The sequence below is a fragment of the Rhinatrema bivittatum genome, chromosome 3 (genome assembly GCF_901001135.1).
Source record: "Rhinatrema bivittatum chromosome 3, aRhiBiv1.1, whole genome shotgun sequence".
In the NCBI taxonomy this organism is placed as follows: Eukaryota; Metazoa; Chordata; class Amphibia; order Gymnophiona; family Rhinatrematidae; genus Rhinatrema; species Rhinatrema bivittatum.
In genome coordinates, this window is record NC_042617.1 from 521,712,823 (window position 1) to 521,730,229 (window position 17,407).

At 46.9% G+C, this 17,407-nt stretch overlaps 1 protein-coding gene across 1 annotated transcript in view; it reads right to left on the minus strand.

Annotated features, from left to right (window-relative positions):
• Nucleotides 1-17,407, minus strand: part of LOC115088208 (pre-mRNA-splicing factor PRP46-like) — a 273,466-nt gene that overhangs the window by 108,695 nt on the left and 147,364 nt on the right. Inside the window, exon 5 of the mRNA XM_029596243.1 lies at nucleotides 14,823-14,969. Coding sequence (XP_029452103.1) covers nucleotides 14,823-14,969 — 147 coding nt within the window. The remainder of the gene's footprint in view (nucleotides 1-14,822; nucleotides 14,970-17,407) is intronic.

The following is a 17,407-nucleotide window of genomic DNA, read 5'->3' on the forward strand; positions in this document are numbered from 1 at the left end:
GGGGAGGAGCCGGAGCGCACTTTAAAATCTGTGCGGCAGCGGCGCCCCGCCGCGCCGCCAAAGCCGTGCGCGCCTAAGGGGTGCGCGCGGCTTGGTCCGGCTTAGGTCGGATAGGAGGAGGTCAGCCGTCTCTACCTACTGAGACCTTGGCTAAAGACAGCACCGATAAACTTTCTATCTCAGAGCTAGCTTTTGTTTTCTAAATTGATATGCCGGCGAAAAGGAAAGGGAAGGTGAGGGTGTTTCCTTCAGAACCCCTACCTCCCCTTTTACAGCTTGAAATAGATCGTTTTATGAAACAGTTGGAAAAAGAGGGACCCAGTGAATCTATTGGAAGCCCCCCGGTAGAAGAACGAGAGGCTCCCCAGGATGAGGCTTCCCTTAGCCCTGATTTGCGTCCACCTCCAGCCCAACGGGGCGCAGACGAAGAAGCAGCGGCGATCCCTACCGAAGTGGTTGGTCAATCGCTAGTCTCTGAAGGAGCTATCTCCGTACTGGACTCGGAGGAAGAGGAGACAGCAGCAGTGTCTGCCAGGGAACAACGAGAGTCTTCCCACTCTGAACAATCGGAGGATGGAAGGCCAAAAACATCCAGACCTGAGACGGTAACATTAGGGACACTATGGGACTTGGTCAGTGGGTTAAATGTGACTGTCAATAGATTGGAAGGAAAGATTGATACAGTGTCCTCTAATTTATCTCAACAATATTTGGGTATACAGCAGCAAGTGAATGAAATTGATACAAGAATGGATTTAGCTGAAGGGAATATTAATCCTCATTGTAAACCGACATGATTTGTATATCATACAAGAATATCGGTATATAAGAATCCAAAATAAATCTATGCAAGCAGTGAATACAGTTATGTTAAAAGATCAGTCCTTATGTTCTAAGAGATTAGAAATAATAGAAAATAATATTAGACAATTAAATGTAAGGGTCATGAATTTTCCAAGAATAGCTGGGGAAATACCTTATTTTCATTTAAAAGATTTCTAACAGAAGCTCTTGGTTTTTCTGATGATAATATGATTTCTATAAATTCTTGTTTTTTTTCGTAAAAAAAAGAACTTCTGGTTTAGTAGTTTCTGTCCCAACTAATCTAACAAGCTTTCTAGAAAACTCAGCCGTACAGGTGTTAGATAGAGAAACTTTAATTGTTTCATTAATATCAACGGCTGATATAAGCAGTTTAATGAGAGCATATTTTCAGAAATTTCCTATATCATATCTTGGACAAGATGTTAAGATCTTTCCAGACTTACCTCCAATTACACGCGTTAAACGATGTCAATTTCTTGAATTAAGACAAAGAGTGTTAACTTTAGGTTTCTCTTTTTTGTTAAAGTATCCTTGCCGTTGTATTTTAAAAAGAGGAACTGAATCCTTTGTTTTTACTCAGGTGGATCATTTAAGCCAATTTGTTGAGTCACGAGTACCTGTAACCTCGTCCCCAGTTGAACCTTGATGTTCAGGAATTAGAAATAATCTAACTGTATGTGTGCTGATTATTTAATTTTAAAAAATTTTTGCTTTAAGTATTCTTCTCTTGATTTAGCCTAAATAGGTCTCAGACTTATTGGGAGTTTTCTTCAATTTAGTAGGTTGGACTTTGTTTTTCTTTTTCAACAGTATCAATGATTACAAAAATTGGGATTTATTACCTTAATATGATATATTTGCGTTGTTTGAAATTACTGTTGCAATACAATATTGTATTGAATGTTATTCATGATTATGTAAAATAGAAAATTATAAATAAATAAAATAAAATTTAAAAAAAGACTCAATAATGATGCGACCGCAGCAATCTGGAATGACTTACATGCTGTAACCCAGCAAATGGCCAGCTTTCAGACTCGGCTGGAGGATGTCGAGGCACAAACCACCTCCTTGCTAATCACCACTGCGGCGCTGCCATGAGTTAACCGTGAGCTGGAGCACTTGCAATCTGAGATCGAAGATCTCTCTAACAGAAATAGGCGAAACAACTTCCGGCTCTAAGGCGTCCCAGAAGGCGCTGAAGGAACCGACCCAATAGCGTTTTTACTGGACTTTATACCATCTTGCTTAAAAATTAAATTTGATCGCCCCTTTGAAATTGAGAGGGCGCAACAGGTTCCAACTAGGCTCCTCCACGATTCTCGCCACCCGCGAGAATCAAAGTGCTCAGATATCCCCAGGCTCTCCTTATGCTTACCGCAGCAAAAAGCCAGGCACCACTGCAATTTCAAGGCAACAATATTTTGCTGGTTCCAGATTTTGCTAAGGCCACAGCTATAAAAAGGAAAAATTTTCTGGCCCTGCGACCGAGACTGCGATCCTTAGGAGCTCAGTATGGCCTCCTATATCCGGCGCAGATGAAAGTGACCTACCAAAATCAATCCAGGATTTTCCATCAACCTGCAGCACTTGAATTCTTGAAGGCCCAGGAGCCCACTTCTTCTATGGTACTTGAGTAGGCTATGTCTTACTCTGCATGTCAATCTTTGGCTTCCCTCCTCGGTCTCCTTCATTGGCATATGGATTCCTTATGTTTACAGTTGGGCTGATCTGAACAATATACTGTTTTGGTTCCAGTTTATTCTTGTAATGTTTGATGCTCCATGCCAGGGCATACTACCTTGGAGGTGGATGATGCTAGCGAGCGTCAGTTGGGTTGCTGTATTTACTCCTGTCATGGTCTGGCGAGTGCGCTGAACCTGCGGTAGCCTCTGGCTTGACAAGAGGCTCTTTGGTGACATATGGCCACTATGGCTTTCTTGTTCTCCTTATCCTGGCTTATCTTCCTCTCTCTGTACCTCTCTCATGCTCTCTTTCTCTCTTCCCCTTCCATTAAGGGTTTTGAGACTGTAAGGCACTTCATTTTTCTCTAGCAGCCAATTACCGCATATACATGTATTATTTCTGAACTTTGCCATCCTCTATTCCCAAATCAGCAACTATCATGGCGCCCTCTATTACAGCTATTAACATCATCTCTCTAAACGTCAACGGCTTCTCACACCCTATGAAAAGGAAGAAAATTTTGACTTATACAATCTTTACATGCAGACGTTGCCTTCCTTCAGGAGACGCATCTCTCCTCCTCCAAATCTCTCAAGTTAAAACAACAATGGGTGGGCCAGGTTCTATACAGCCCAGCCATACAAAAGAAAAGAGGAGTTGCTATCCTTCATAAACGCTTGGATGCTCAAATTACACATCACATCTCCGATATAGAAGGTCGCTAGATCCTAGCCCAAGTCCAAATTGCTTATCATTCTTATATTTTTCTTAACATCTACGCTCCTAACGCAGATACCCCAGAATTCTTTCATTCTACTTTTGCTCGCTTCCTAGATTTGAACTCTTTCCCAACCATTATTGACGGTGATTTTAATCAGCCTCTGGACTCTTTTTTGGATAAGACCTCACATCTCAAATTCCTGTAAAGCACTACAGCATTTGATTAAGTCCTTGGGATTGGCGGATCCATGGCATCTGTTACATCCTACAGATAAAGACTATACATTTTACTCCTTCCCTCACTCCTCGTACTCAAGGATCGATTATTTCCTGGTATCTAAACAATTGGTTTCTTCAATTCACTCGGCTTCTATCTGCCCGATTCTGGTCTCCGATCACGCAGCTGTAGAGCTTACGCTCCACCTCCATTCCTCGATCCAATCAGATTATAGATGGCGCTTCAATCCTTCTCTCCTGGCTGATTCTGCTTTTATTGCTGATCTCCAGGCTCAGACTACCGAATACTTCCAGCTGAACACCACACCAGATGTCTCCATGGCCACTGTCTAGAACGCCTACAAGGCCACTATTAGAGGACTGATAATCAGCCATACCATCAAGCTTAAGAAATCTCAGGCTGCGACTCTTCTAACATTGCAATAGGAAGTTACCACACTAGAAAAAGCTCATATTGCTTCGCCGACATCAGTCTCTCTCACATCTCTTCTCAAAGCTCGCTATCGCTATAATCAACATCTGAGCTTCCAAGTTCAACTGGGCCTCACTCATACTAAAGCTTTGTATTATGCAGAGAACAATAAGTGTGGTCACCTGCTGGCCTCCTACCTCAAAAAAAAGGGAAGAAAAGAAGCGCATTACAACAGTGATGTCACATGCTCAGACTCCTTTGACCAAGGACATGGACATTCTTCTCGCTTTCCGTTCTTTTTACGAAACCTTCTATCAGTCAGAAACTGATCACTCCTTGGATAAGATTCACAAATTTCTGGATCCGCTGACTCATTCTACACTTACGGCAACTCAATCAGCCGCATTGGATGCTCCCATCACTTAAGCAGAAATTACTTCAGCTATCTCCTCCTTCTCCTGTGGAAAGGCACCCGGCCCCAATGATTTTTCCTCGGACTTTTACTGTGCTCTTAAGTCTGTATTGGTACTGCACCTGCATAATTATTACTCTTCTCTCTTTTCTTCTCCCACTGGGCTATCTACTTTCACAGAGGCTTGCATAGTAGTCCTTCCAAAGCCAGGAAGAGATCCTACCCAAATTTCCAACTATAGACCAATCTCCTTATTGAATACGGACTATTAGATATTTGCCAAAATACTAGCCACTCGATTATCTCATTATATGTGCACCCTTATCCATCCTGACCAATCAGGTTTTATTAAAGGACGATTAATTGCCCACAACACACGCCTTTTCTTGCATATCCTAGAGCATTCTGCTGAATTGCCTTCCCCTGCGGTGGCTATTTCTTTAGATGTGGAAAAGGTCTTTGATCGCGTTGAATGGCCTTTTTTTTATTAGCTACTCTTAAATGGTTTGGTTTTGGCCCTATGTTTCTCTCCTGGATAAAGATGCTCTACTCATCTCCCTCTGCATTTCTTTATGTCAACAATCGCGCTTCTCCTCCCTTTTCACCTTCAGCGGGGCACTCGGCAAGGATGCCCTCTGTCCCCTCTTTTCAACCTGGCTTTGGAACCACTACTTCTCGCTATACGGCAAACAGATATGATTACAGGTATAACTGTTGGCGATGACTCCTTTAAACTCTCTGCCTATGCTGATGATGTCCTTTTTATGCTAAATCCTGAAGTCTCCCTCTCTTCTTTGTTTCATCTTATTTCTGCATACTCATTGGTATCGGGGTATAAGATTAACTGGAATAAAACGGAGTTGCTCCCATTGAATTCATTAGGCTCCATCTTAGACCTATCCCATTTCCCACTGCAAAATGTAGCCGACGGTCTTAAATACGTAGGAATTCGATTCTATATGGATACCTCTACTACTGTTGGTCACTGTGAATCACATGTACTTACACAAATTCGTGAAACAATACTCAAATGGTCCCCTTTACACCTTTCTTGGTGGGGATGCTTGGACACCATAAAGATGACTTTAGCTCCCAGGATAACTTATTCCCTTGCTATGATCCCTACCTTTTTCTCTAAAGAGTTTTACAAGCGCGTATACCAACTACTGACACGATTTTTATGGCACAATAAAAACGCCTCGCATTGCTTTATCAAAATTGAAAAGGGCTAAACATCAAGGAGGGGTGAATTTCCCTGACTTTTATTCCTATCACCAAGCTTTTATACTGCAGCAAGGTTACTTTTACTATGTCCCTACTCTCCCCTGTACTGACAATCCAAGATGGCTTGCTATAGAGCGTCATTTGTTAAATCCGGCCCCAGTGAATTTTTTCCCTGGCGTCCCTTTACCCCGACGGCCTGCTTCGAACCCAATAGTTTGTTCCCTTCACCGAGCACTGATAGAATTAGATGCAACTTGCCCGCCTAAAAAACCTCCCTGGCGACTGTCTAGATACGCTCCCCTATGGCTTAACCCTCTCATACAGATTGTCACACGCTTAATTGGCCAATTTGGCAACGACATGGTATTTGGCTCCTGAGTTCGATATTGCAAGATAATACACTTCTATCATTCGAACAACTTAAGGAGCGGTATGCTCTGCCAGCCTCCCAATTTTATGCCTGGCTACAACTACTTAGCTTATTACACTGTCTCTGCATGCTTACCTCTGAGGAGCCCTATGTCATCTCCATTTATCATAAATATGATACCCAAGGTCATCTAGCCTCCCGCTTCTATAAACTTCTTAAACAGTCTATGTCTTCTAACTCCATTGTTGGACTTCAATCTCTTTGGTCAACTGATTTAAATGTAACATCCGACTCTTAACAGGAATTATCTATGGACAGTGTCAGTTCGCGTATCACTCTCTTCTAGTTTATCTCAGACGTCCCTCTTTGTTTTACATAGGGCTGCATGGACTCCTTGGAAGCTACACTGTGCTGGATTACAAGCTTCTCATGATTGTTGGTCCTGTCATACCGGCAAGGGCACTCTTATCGCATATGCTGTTTTACTGCCCATTTGTATATTCTTTTTGGAGCCACGTTTGGGACACCACCCTCTACAATCTTAGGGTTATCCCAGACCGTTACCTATTCCATTATAATCCTGAGAGGTGCTGATCCAGCCATTAATCTCCCTCGTGCCTCCCAGAAACTTTTAGATTTTCTTTTATTGGTAGCGCTACATAACATACTAGCTAACTGGAAGCGCAGTGATATGATCTCTCAACATTTGTGGTGGAATTCAGTTTGTCTGTTCAGTAAGTATGAAAAAGCTATGGCCATTAAATCACATAGATTGTCATCCTGGTGTCAGGTGTGGAAGCCACTTGATGATTATGTAACTTCGTTGACTCGGTAATCTGGATGGTTACCTTTTTTTTTTTTCTTGCTCCATTGTATATGCGATGCTTTATTTCTACGCTCCAACCTGTATGTGCTACTTTGTCTCTCCTCTATTTATATGGCTGCACCTTTTCCCCTTTCTTCCTCTCCCCCTTTTTCATCTCCTCTACCTCCTTGCTCTCCATCTTTATCTCATACCTTTTTCTTTCTCTTATTTTCTCTCCTTTTCGCTTCCTCGCTTTCAAAATAGAGGTTCCAGGATTATGCTATTTAGTTGTGTATATTTGCTTTTCTTACCAGTTGTTGAATTGCTACTCGTTTCTTTGTATATTTGTTATACCTCTTAATAAACAAATTTAAACAAAAAAAAAAAAAGGATACCACCAAGTAGATGAGATCTGGTGTCTCTAGATGAAGGTCTTGCTCAAGTAACCTTGATGGGGAAAATACCCCTTGAAATAGAAGGAGGTAAATGGACTCTATTTCCCTCTGCACCTCCCATCCTCTGAGTGGGTTGAAGGGACTAGTGATTGGAAGAATAGTTGTGTCGGCAGCACAGAGGTCCGATGCATCAACGGTGACAATTTGCACTCCGAAGCTTGAGGTGTCAAGGCTCAATGCGTCAGTGGTACTGGTGCTCGATGTGATGACGAATGGTGCATAGATGGTGTTTCATGTGTTGACAGCACTGCCAGTGCTGAGACCTATGCTTCTTCAGCACTGCTGGCTCCAAGTAATAGCATATTCTTTTTACTTAGCCCAGAGTCCTGCGGTGCATGAAAAGCGCTCGCTGACCCCTGAGAAAGGTACTTTTGCTGCTTACTCAATCATAAGGTGAAGGGGCCCCAGTCCTGTTCGAACAGCTCCTGCTCAACTTGGCACCTGGGGGCCTACAAGAGGCTTCACTCCAGGAGGAGGAATGATTGTGGCTCTTCAGAGACTTGGCAATTCCTCCATCTTCCAGGCTAAGGAGACATCCGGCCACAGAAGCAGCAATTAGATTGGTCATGGTCAGGTCATAGGCACTAGTAAAAAATGTCATCAGTGATGGACATCTTCTCGCCACACACACAATCCTTGAAGCTACTGATGGTGGGCTTCTTAGTGCTGGACATTTTCTGTGAAGAACTTTTTTTTAAGTAGCTCTGAAGTGCTGTTTTAAGGGGCTGCAAAGGCAACGTGGTAATAGGAAAAGAAAACATGAAGATATCAAAAGTTGTTACTTAAAGAAAAACAGAGACAGGGTATATGTCCATGCTGATGCTCAGATGAAAAAAAGACTGAAGGGCTCACAAGGCAACTCCAACACCTACTCAGTAGAGCAAAAGCTCTATGAGCTAAGAGAGAAGAATCCATTCGGTGCTGTCGGAAGACGTCACCCACATATAGGAAAATTAGTTTCTTACCTGATAATTTTCGTTCCTGTAGTACCAAGGATCAGTCCAGGACACCTGGGTTGTGACTCCGCACCAGTAGGTGGAGACAGAGCAAAACTTGTGGGCGGAGCCATATATAAGCCCCTGTGCCAGTCACAGCCCCTCAGTCATACGTAATGTCAAAGTAGCCATGCAACCAAGTAACAAAACTGGCTAGAAAATGCACTTCTAACTTTAAACTAACACCAAACTCCTACTTGAACCCGGATTCCCCAACCGGGAGAGCTAAACAAGCTAACAGCAAAACTAAGAAAACATGATGAGCGGACTCTCCGTTACTGTAGCGAAGCCCTGCGGGCGGGATCCTGGACTGATCCTTGGTACTACAGGAACGAAAATTATCAGGTAAGAAACTAATTTTCCTTTCCCTGTACGTACCAGGAACAGTCCAGGACACCTGGGATGTACCAGAGCCAACTTACCGAGGGTGGGAAGCAGAGAGTCCCGCTCGGAGAACCCTCTCTCCAAAACCCCCGGAATCGTGAGCCCGGACATCCAACCGGTAATGCCGGATAAAGGTATGCAACGACTTCCAGGTAGCCACCCTGCAAATCTCTTGAGGCTACACCTGAGAAGCTTCCGCTCAAGACGCAGCTGGAGAGCGAGTCGAGGGAGCCCGAAGACCCATGGGAAGTGATTTTCCCCCGCACCAAGTACGCCGAACCAATGGCCTCCTTGAGCCAAGTGGCAAGCGTCGTGCGGGACGCTGCAACTCCTTTCTTTGAACCAGATAACAAAACAAAGAGAAGAGCCGTGACCCGAAATGGATAATTGACCTCCAGACAGCGAAGGGGGGATCTCCGCACGTCAAGCTTCCGTAAATCCCTCACTTCTGGATCAGAGGGCTCCCCGACCGCAAAAGCGGATAGCTCAATTGAAAAACATGGAAAGCCGACACCACTTTCGGCAGGAAGGAAGGAACCGTCCGCAAAAAAAACTCCGGAATCGGAAATACACAAGAAGGGTTCCCTACAGGACAAAGCCCGTAACTCCGAAACACGCCGTGCCGAAGCAATCGCCACCAAGAACACCGTCTTCAACGTGAGATCCTGAATAGTTAAGCGTTTCAAGGGTTCAAACAGCGCCGCGCATAAAGCGGAGAGAACGGAATGGAGGTTCCAAGCTGGACAGGGGAGACGCAATGGAGGACGAAGGTGCTTAGCTCCCCGAAGGAAACGGGAGATATCCGGGTGAAGATCCAGGAAAGTACCACGGACCTTACCTCGCAAACAACCAATCGCCGCCACTTGGACCCGTAGGGAACTACAAGCCAGACCTTACCTTGGCAAAAAACTGCTTGGAGGAACGCCAGAAGCCGCAGTAGGGACCACCCCACGCTGCACGCACCATTCCTCCAATCCACCCAGACACGGACATAAGCCAGGGACGTCGCCTGTGTCCTGGAACGTAGCAACGTGGCTACCACCGCAGCTGAGTAACCTTTTCTCTTCAGCCGATTCCTCTCAAAACCATGCCGCGAGGCAGAAGTGATCCGCAGTCTCCAAACAGACGGAGCCCTGATGGAGTAGACCCGCCATCCCCTGGAGCTGAAGGGGTGCCGCCACTGTGAGCTGGATGAGGTCTGCGAACCACTGCCGGCGCGGCAACTCCGGTGCCACCGGGAGCACGATGGCCGAGTGCAACTCTATGCGCCGCAGAATCTTGCCGTTCATTGGCCATAGGAGTAAACACGTACAGCAGAACATCCGTCGGCCCGGGAAGCGCCAACGCATCGACGCCTTCCGCCCCCTTTTCTCGACTTCGACCGAAACATCGCGGAGCCTTCGCGTTGTGCCACGTGTCCATCAGATCCATGTGGGGCACTCCCCACTTCTCGCAAATGAGAGGCAACGCTTCGTCCGCCAGTTCCCACTCACCGGGATCCAGGCGATGCCGGCTGAGAAAATCCGCCTGAACGTTGCCGACTCCTGCACTGTGAGAGGCTGCCATGTGGCCGAGATGGAGTCCTGACAGACCATTAAGCGCTGAGCCTCCTCCGCCACCTGTGGGCTCCTTGTCCCGCCTTGGCGGTTGATGTAGGTCACGGTGGTCGCGTTGTCCGACAACATTCGGACCGCCTTTCCCCGCACTACCGGTAGGAAGGCTTGCAGAGCCCAACGAACCGCTCTGGTCTCTAGTCTGTTGATAGACCACTGGGCTAGCGACACTGACCATAGGCCTTGGATCGAGCTCCCTAGGCAGACCGCTCCCCGACCAGAGAGGCTGGCATCCGCGGTCACCACCGTCCAATTGGGCACCAGAAGAGACACTCCAGAGGACAGATGACTGGAATCCAGCCACGAGAGCAGGCTGGACCTCGCGAGTCCCCCTAGTGGAAGCAGTAAGTGGAACTCCTCGGAAACCGGCGCCCAGCAAGATAGTAAGGACGATGGTAAAAGGCCGCAGATGAGCGAACGCCCAGGAAACCAGCGCAGGCGTGAATCTTGCCGTTCAGAAGCCATATAACCCCGGACCGCAAGGCAGTCGCAGACAAGAAGCGCCGTACTTGAGCTGGCAGCTCGTATCTCCAATCGTGTGACAGGAACACCTAGCCCTGCAACGTGTCGACAACGGCTCCCAGAAATTTCAAGGTCCGCGAGGGTGCCCGATGATTCTTGTTGAAGTTGACCACCCATCCTAGGGACTGCCAAGGTATAAGACCCTGGCCCACTGACAACAGACATTGATCCTCGGGCTTCGCCCGAATCCACCAATCGTCCAGGGACGGATAGACCAGATCATACTGGCGCAGCCACGCCACCACCGCGACCATCACCTTCGTGAACGTGCGGGGGCCGTCGCGAGACCAACCAGGAGCGCTTGTAACTGGCAGTGCCATCCTAAAAACGCAGAACCTGATGAGGAACAGGAACGACGGCTGAATGCCTATGTGATGATACGCCTTCGCGAAATCCAGGGAGGCCAGAAAACTCGCCGGGCCGCCCCGCAGCAATTACCGACCGAACCGACTCCATTTTGAAGTGAGAAAACGCGAAGGCATCGCGAAGGCATCAGTTCACTCTACCAAGATCCAGAATAGATCTGCCGTACCGCCTCTCTTGGGGACGACGAAGTAAATGGAGTAACGGCCCCTGCCGTGCGGTTGACCGGAACGGAGGAGGCAGCCGAGTCTGATCACGCGGAGGACCCACTGGTCTGACGATACACCGGCCCATCTCTCTACAACTGAAATCAACCGCGCTTGCCGGGGCTCCCTTGTTTCCCCCGAAAGGACTGCTGCTGCCATGGCGGGGTCCGGGAGGAAGAAGACCTATACGACTGACCAGGAGACTTTGGAGAACGCGACGTCCTGGGATCACGAAAGCGGGACCTGGTCGAAAATGAAAACCGCACCCTGAATTTATCCTCGAGCCTCGGGAATCAGTCGATCTCCGGCAAGAGAGAGAGCTTACCCATAGCGTTCGTGACCTGGAGGTGCAAAGCCGGAGTATCCTATTCTCGATAGAGCAGGGATGACACAGACAGGTGAAAAGGAATGAAGCCCAGCCGAGACTACCCCCAGCGGGGTGGGATGACCAACCCCTCCAGGATGGTGGGAATCAAGGGCCAGCTCCTTCCTGATGAAGAGGTGGATAGAGCTCGAGTAATCCCCTTCTGAAGGCTGTGCCTGCCCAGCCGTCCACTGCGGCGGCGTGCCATCCCCCTCAGCCCCCCCTCGGAGGCGGGGAGGGCGCCTTGGAAATCTCCGGACCAGAAGATTCAAACGTCGACATCTCCCTCAGCCCCCTTCGGAGGAGGGGAGGACACCTAGGAAATTACCGGATCCGACGAGGCAGAGGTAGGGACCGTGCCCAAACCAGGCGGTATGGCCCGCAACGGGCGTTTGGCTATGAATCGCCCGACCGCGAACTGCGGCCGAGTACGCGTCCGGTCCTAACTTGATTGGCCTCTCAGGCTCTCCGCCTGGCCAGAAGGTCGCTTGTGGGCACTGCAGCCTTAAAGGGCCTATGCCTGGCCAAAAGAAAAACCAGGGACAAAGAGTCCCTCAGAGATCGTGGCGTGTCTCCCCCGGTCCTCCCCCCCCCCCACCGCCTCCAATGGCAAAACAGACCGCGGAGCCGGCGACTGGGGGGGGGGGGGGAACGGAAAGGGGGGAACAAACCCCTGGGGCCTGCCGCGCTTGGTGTCGCGCTCGACGCCGCACCAAGATGGCCGACTTTCCCGCCAAATTTCGCGTGAAAAGTCTGTGTAGAATTTTTTTATTTTTTTTTTTAAATCTTTGCCCGCGGCAGGCAGAAAACTGCTTGGGGAAGGCCACCGGACGGTCCCCGCGACCAAGTACGCCGCAAGAGCGAAATGCCGCCGCCGAACAAGCACCCCCCGAAGCAAGGCCAACGATACTGCGCCCCTCGTTGCGCAGCCTGAGGAGAGCCGAGCTCGCTAGAGGCGCGTGGGCGCGAAAACGTCCGAAAAATGAGGACCCCGAAACGAGGAGTTCCCATCCACACTAGCCTCATCCGAGGACTCAGCCCCCCCGGGGGACTCCCCCCGAAAGCCTCCGCTAAGGAGACAACGCGGGAGGCATGCCGGGATTCCCTACCGGTTCGCGCACAAGTTCGCGAGCTGACCCCAAGATGGCCGCCGCTCCCGCGCTGAGCGGGAAGGGGTCAGCCGGCATGACTGGAGCGGCGAAAACGCGCGACTGCGAACGTGCCGACCGGGATCGGCTCCCCCTGTCTGTCCCGGACGGTCCCTCCCGCCCGGGATGCAAACGGAGCAAATCCCCTCTCGCGGGAGCTGCGCGCGCGCCGAGCCGCAAGCACGGCCAACTGTTCCCCTCGGCCTCCATGCGGTCGCGGCGGAACGGACGGCGCACTAACAAGACAGAAACTAAAATAATCAATTCCTACCGCCGAAAACACTCCCCGCGCCTCGCCGAACCGAGAAAACTCCCCCACCGGCGAAGAAACGGAGAGCCGCACAAGAAAAATAAAAGTACAATTTTTTTTTTTTTTTTATACGCAAACCTGACGCTGTCCAGGGTCCTGGGTCTCCTGCTTCTGTTGGGGGTGAGTGAACCGGGCTCCCCGGTGTCACCCCCACGCTGCTGCCAGTGGTAGGCCGGGTCCTCGACCCTCAGCAGCGGCCTCAACCAGGGGGGGATAGTCCCCTCAGAACCTTCCCACCCCCCTGGGAGGCAGGACGGACAGCTTCTTCATGTCTCTTCTCACCTTCAAATCCTTTTCTTTCTTTGTTTGTTTTTTTGTTTTGTTTTTTTTTTAAATAACCAAAACCGATAAACTGAAACCAATAAAACCACCATGACCCTGACTAACCAACTATCAGTCCTCAGGCCACTCAGAGGCTGTGACTAGACCTGCACCACCTACTGGAGACAGAGTAAGACTGAGGGGCTGTGACTGGCACAGGGGCTTATATATGGCTCCGCCCACAAGTTTTGCTCTGTCTCCACCTACTGGTGCGGAGTCACAACCCAGGTGTCCTGGACTGATCCTGGTACGTACAGGGAACATGGCTAATTCAGCCCTGCTTGTTGACAGAGAAAATATCAACTTTCAATATGGATAGTGGTATATGAATATGGTACGCATACTATTCCTGTTCATCAAGACTCAAAAAAAAGCTATATTTATTTGTTTTCCAGAAATGCTTCCATATTTGCACTGTTGCAGTCCAGCTAATTACACCAGATGCCACTGTTTATATTTGGCTGAGTTGAAGTGAAAAGATGAGTTCATAAAAAAACAACAATTGTAAAAGGAACAGAATAAAAAGTAAACAAGTGGCAGCATGTCACTTCTACCTGGAAGCAACATAACCTCTCAGACCCTGACTCTTTTCAGAAAACTGCAACTCTGATGTTCACCTTGCTCCTCAGCCTGGAACCCAGGACACTTTCCCAAAGCTCACAATTTTATTGGCCTGAAAATCTTGACCAGGCCCACTACTGCCACCATCCCCCCCAATGTGATCCTCAAGCACTAAGGTTTGCCCATCTCTGCTTTAAGCATGAACTTAAAGCAAGTACATAATACCACCCTATTAGGATGAAATTTAATATATAGTAGGTAAGTTACTAGGGTTTGAGCTCACGAAGTTTGTGAGTTGAAGTAATCACCACAAAAAAAAACAACAAAAGAAACCATCCAGGCCAGATACTCAAGCCTTTAATAATTCAAAGGATCAAAGGAGCCTTTCATTAGCTGGTAAGAACCATATTGAGGTTCCATAACAGAGTGGGTGGTATAATATAAGGCTTCAGCTGAAGCCAGCCCTACTTAAATTTGAAAACTGAAGGATAGACAAAGATGGTTTTCTTCTATATGATGATAAGTGCCAAGTGAACAGAGATATACCCTGACAAAGTTGGTTTTGAGGTCTGCCTCTGAAAGATGCAGAATGTAGATAAGTAGTTTTTGTGTGAAACAAAAAAAAAGATCTAAAGTCTAGCCTTTATACCAGACACCAAACCTCCTTAACTTGAAATCACAACATGTTCTGGTGCATTCCTCTGTAAAAGCAATTCTTTCTTCTTACCTTTTCTATGATTACGAAACACACCTCAATACCCTTCTTCCCATACCCAAACTCACATGCCACAAAGCATTTATATTGCCCATAGTGTCATATATATGTGTTCCAACTTTCACACTATTCTTTTAAGCAATATTAAAACACACAATAAACATATGATGTTACTTTTATGGAATTGTCCCAGCCTCCTGTCAGAAAGGTATGATATTCATTAGGGTGAAACTTCAAGGCAAATATTCTCCGAGAATGACCACTAGTTAGTGTAAGATCATCAGCGTTCATAATATCTGGACCTTCAAGGACATGAAGTACCTATAGAATGGAGATAAATGAGAAAACTGGTCAGCAGAAGACTTCAGTGAAAGAAGTTTTACTAACAGTTTAAGGCTACTATGAGAGTGTAACACATTCCAAAGCTTCAACTTGATGAGCTCTATGGTGAAATTTACTCTTACCTGTTAATTTGTTTTCCTTGAATCCTGCCAGACTAGTCTTGACATGTGGATTATCACCTCCTATCAGCAGATGGAGGCAATCAACTCTGTTTGATGTCACTATCCACAGCTTGGATAAAATAGTGTAGTTGCCACATTAGTCCATTTCAATTAACAAATTATATATATATATCAATATGAGGTGGTACCTTTTTATTGGACCAGCTTAATACATTTCTTGACTAATTTTCAAGACCTGATACTCTTTTCCTTAGATCAGAATAGAATGAGCAAAATAATATATTAACAGGATATAAGTGACTTAAAGGCAATAAGTCACTTATATTAACTGTTCAAATGGCATCTTTTGCTTATTCTATTCTGATGTAAGGAAGAGTATTAGGTCTAAAAAACTAATCAAGAACAGCATCAAGTTAGTCCAATCAAGGTATCACCTTATATATTCTTTTTGGTTTTATTTGTTAAATTTTACTTCTGATTATCCCCAGCATAAGAGTTGGTGCAACAGACTGCCTATCCAGTATACTTACTTTCAACGTAGAAAACTGTTCAGAAAGAAAACCTTGACTAACACATTAGCCATCTAGCCAGTAGAACACAATCCTACTCTGCTCACCTAAACAGACTCCAACTGGGCCAAAGGAGGAAATTCATACAGAAAGAAAGGAGTAAATTCCAAAACCCTGGAAAATTGACCAAACAACTTCTAAGGGTAAACAGTGAGAAGACCTCAATCTTCAAAAGCCTCAGCCTATACTAGTGGAAAATGGGACTGGCTGGCAGGATTCAAGGAAAGAAAATTAACAGGAAAGATTACATTTCATCTTCTCATCCTGCTAGACCAGTCCTGACATGTAAAAACTATGCCCCTGCAGACAAGGCAGGAAGAAGCCCAGTCTGATTTCAAGATTTCTGCTCCATTAAACAACATTCCCTCTTACCTTTCAATTAGCATGTAGTGCTTACAGAAGGAAGGCAAGGAGGGACAAATAGCTGTTCTGCACATATCCTCCGGGGACACAGATCAACCTGCTGCTCGGGATACCTGAGCCCTGATGGAATGAGATCTCAGGGCCTTCGGCATAGATACACTTTTACTGATATATGCGGAAACCACTGCTTCCTCGACCAACAAGCAAGGGAAGATGTCATAGCAGCTTCTCCCTTCTATGAGCCACTGAACAACACAAAGAATCAATCAGCCTTTTAAAATGCATTCATGATACATAAGAGCTCAACACCACCCTCGAAACATACAGACGATGAAAACTTCTCTCACTTTCAGCCCCAGTAGCCTTGGAAGAGAAGTAGATTGATTCAGATGAAAGCAAATGTTGCTTACCTGTAACAGGTGTTCTCACAGGACAGCAGGATGTTAGTCCTCACATATAGGTGACATCATCAGGATGGAGCCCAATCACGGAAAACTTCTGTCAAAGTTTCTAGAACTTTGACTGGCACCTACTGGGCATGCCCAGCAATGCACTGACCCTGCATCCAGCAGGGGTCCCCCTTCAGTCTTGTGCTTTAACACGGTCTTGGAAAGGAATGCCTGCTTGCTGATAGCAAAAAGATATGCAGTCCGCCAACCAGAAGGAGAGAGTCTGCTTACCCACAGGTTGCCCTAGTTTGTTGGGATGGAAAGAGACGAATAACTGAGTGCTCTTCCTGTGGGCAACTGTACTGTCTAGGTAGAACGCTAGAGCCCGTTTACAGTCAAGGGTATGCAGAAACTGTTCCCCTGGGTTGGAGTGGGGCCTGGGAAAGAAGATAGGTAGTATGATAGATTGATTAATATGAAACTCCGAAAATACCTTAGGCAAAAACTTAGGGTGAGTGCGGAGTACCGCCCGGTCCTGCAGGAGTTTAGTGTAAGGCGGATAGGTAACTAGGGCCCGTAATTCACTACCCTTCGAGCTGAAGTGATAGCCAAAAGGAAAATCACTTTCCATGTGAAATATTTTAGGTCACAGGAGTGAAGAGGTTCGAACGGTGGTTTCATGAGCCGCCCGAGAACCAGATTAAGGTCCCAAGAAGGGGCTGGAGGACGTAAAGGAGGCTTGATATAGAGTAAGCCTTTAAGAAAACGAGTTACGAGGGGTTGTACTGATATAGGGACATCCCTGACACCTTTATGGAAGGCGGCTACCGCACTGATATGCATTCTGATGGAAGAGGTCTTTAGACCTGATTCTGATAAATGCCAGAGATAGTCCAAAAACCTTGGGATTGGACAGAGAAAAGGATCAAGGGATTGCGAAGAACACCATGATGTATACCTTTTCCATTTATAGG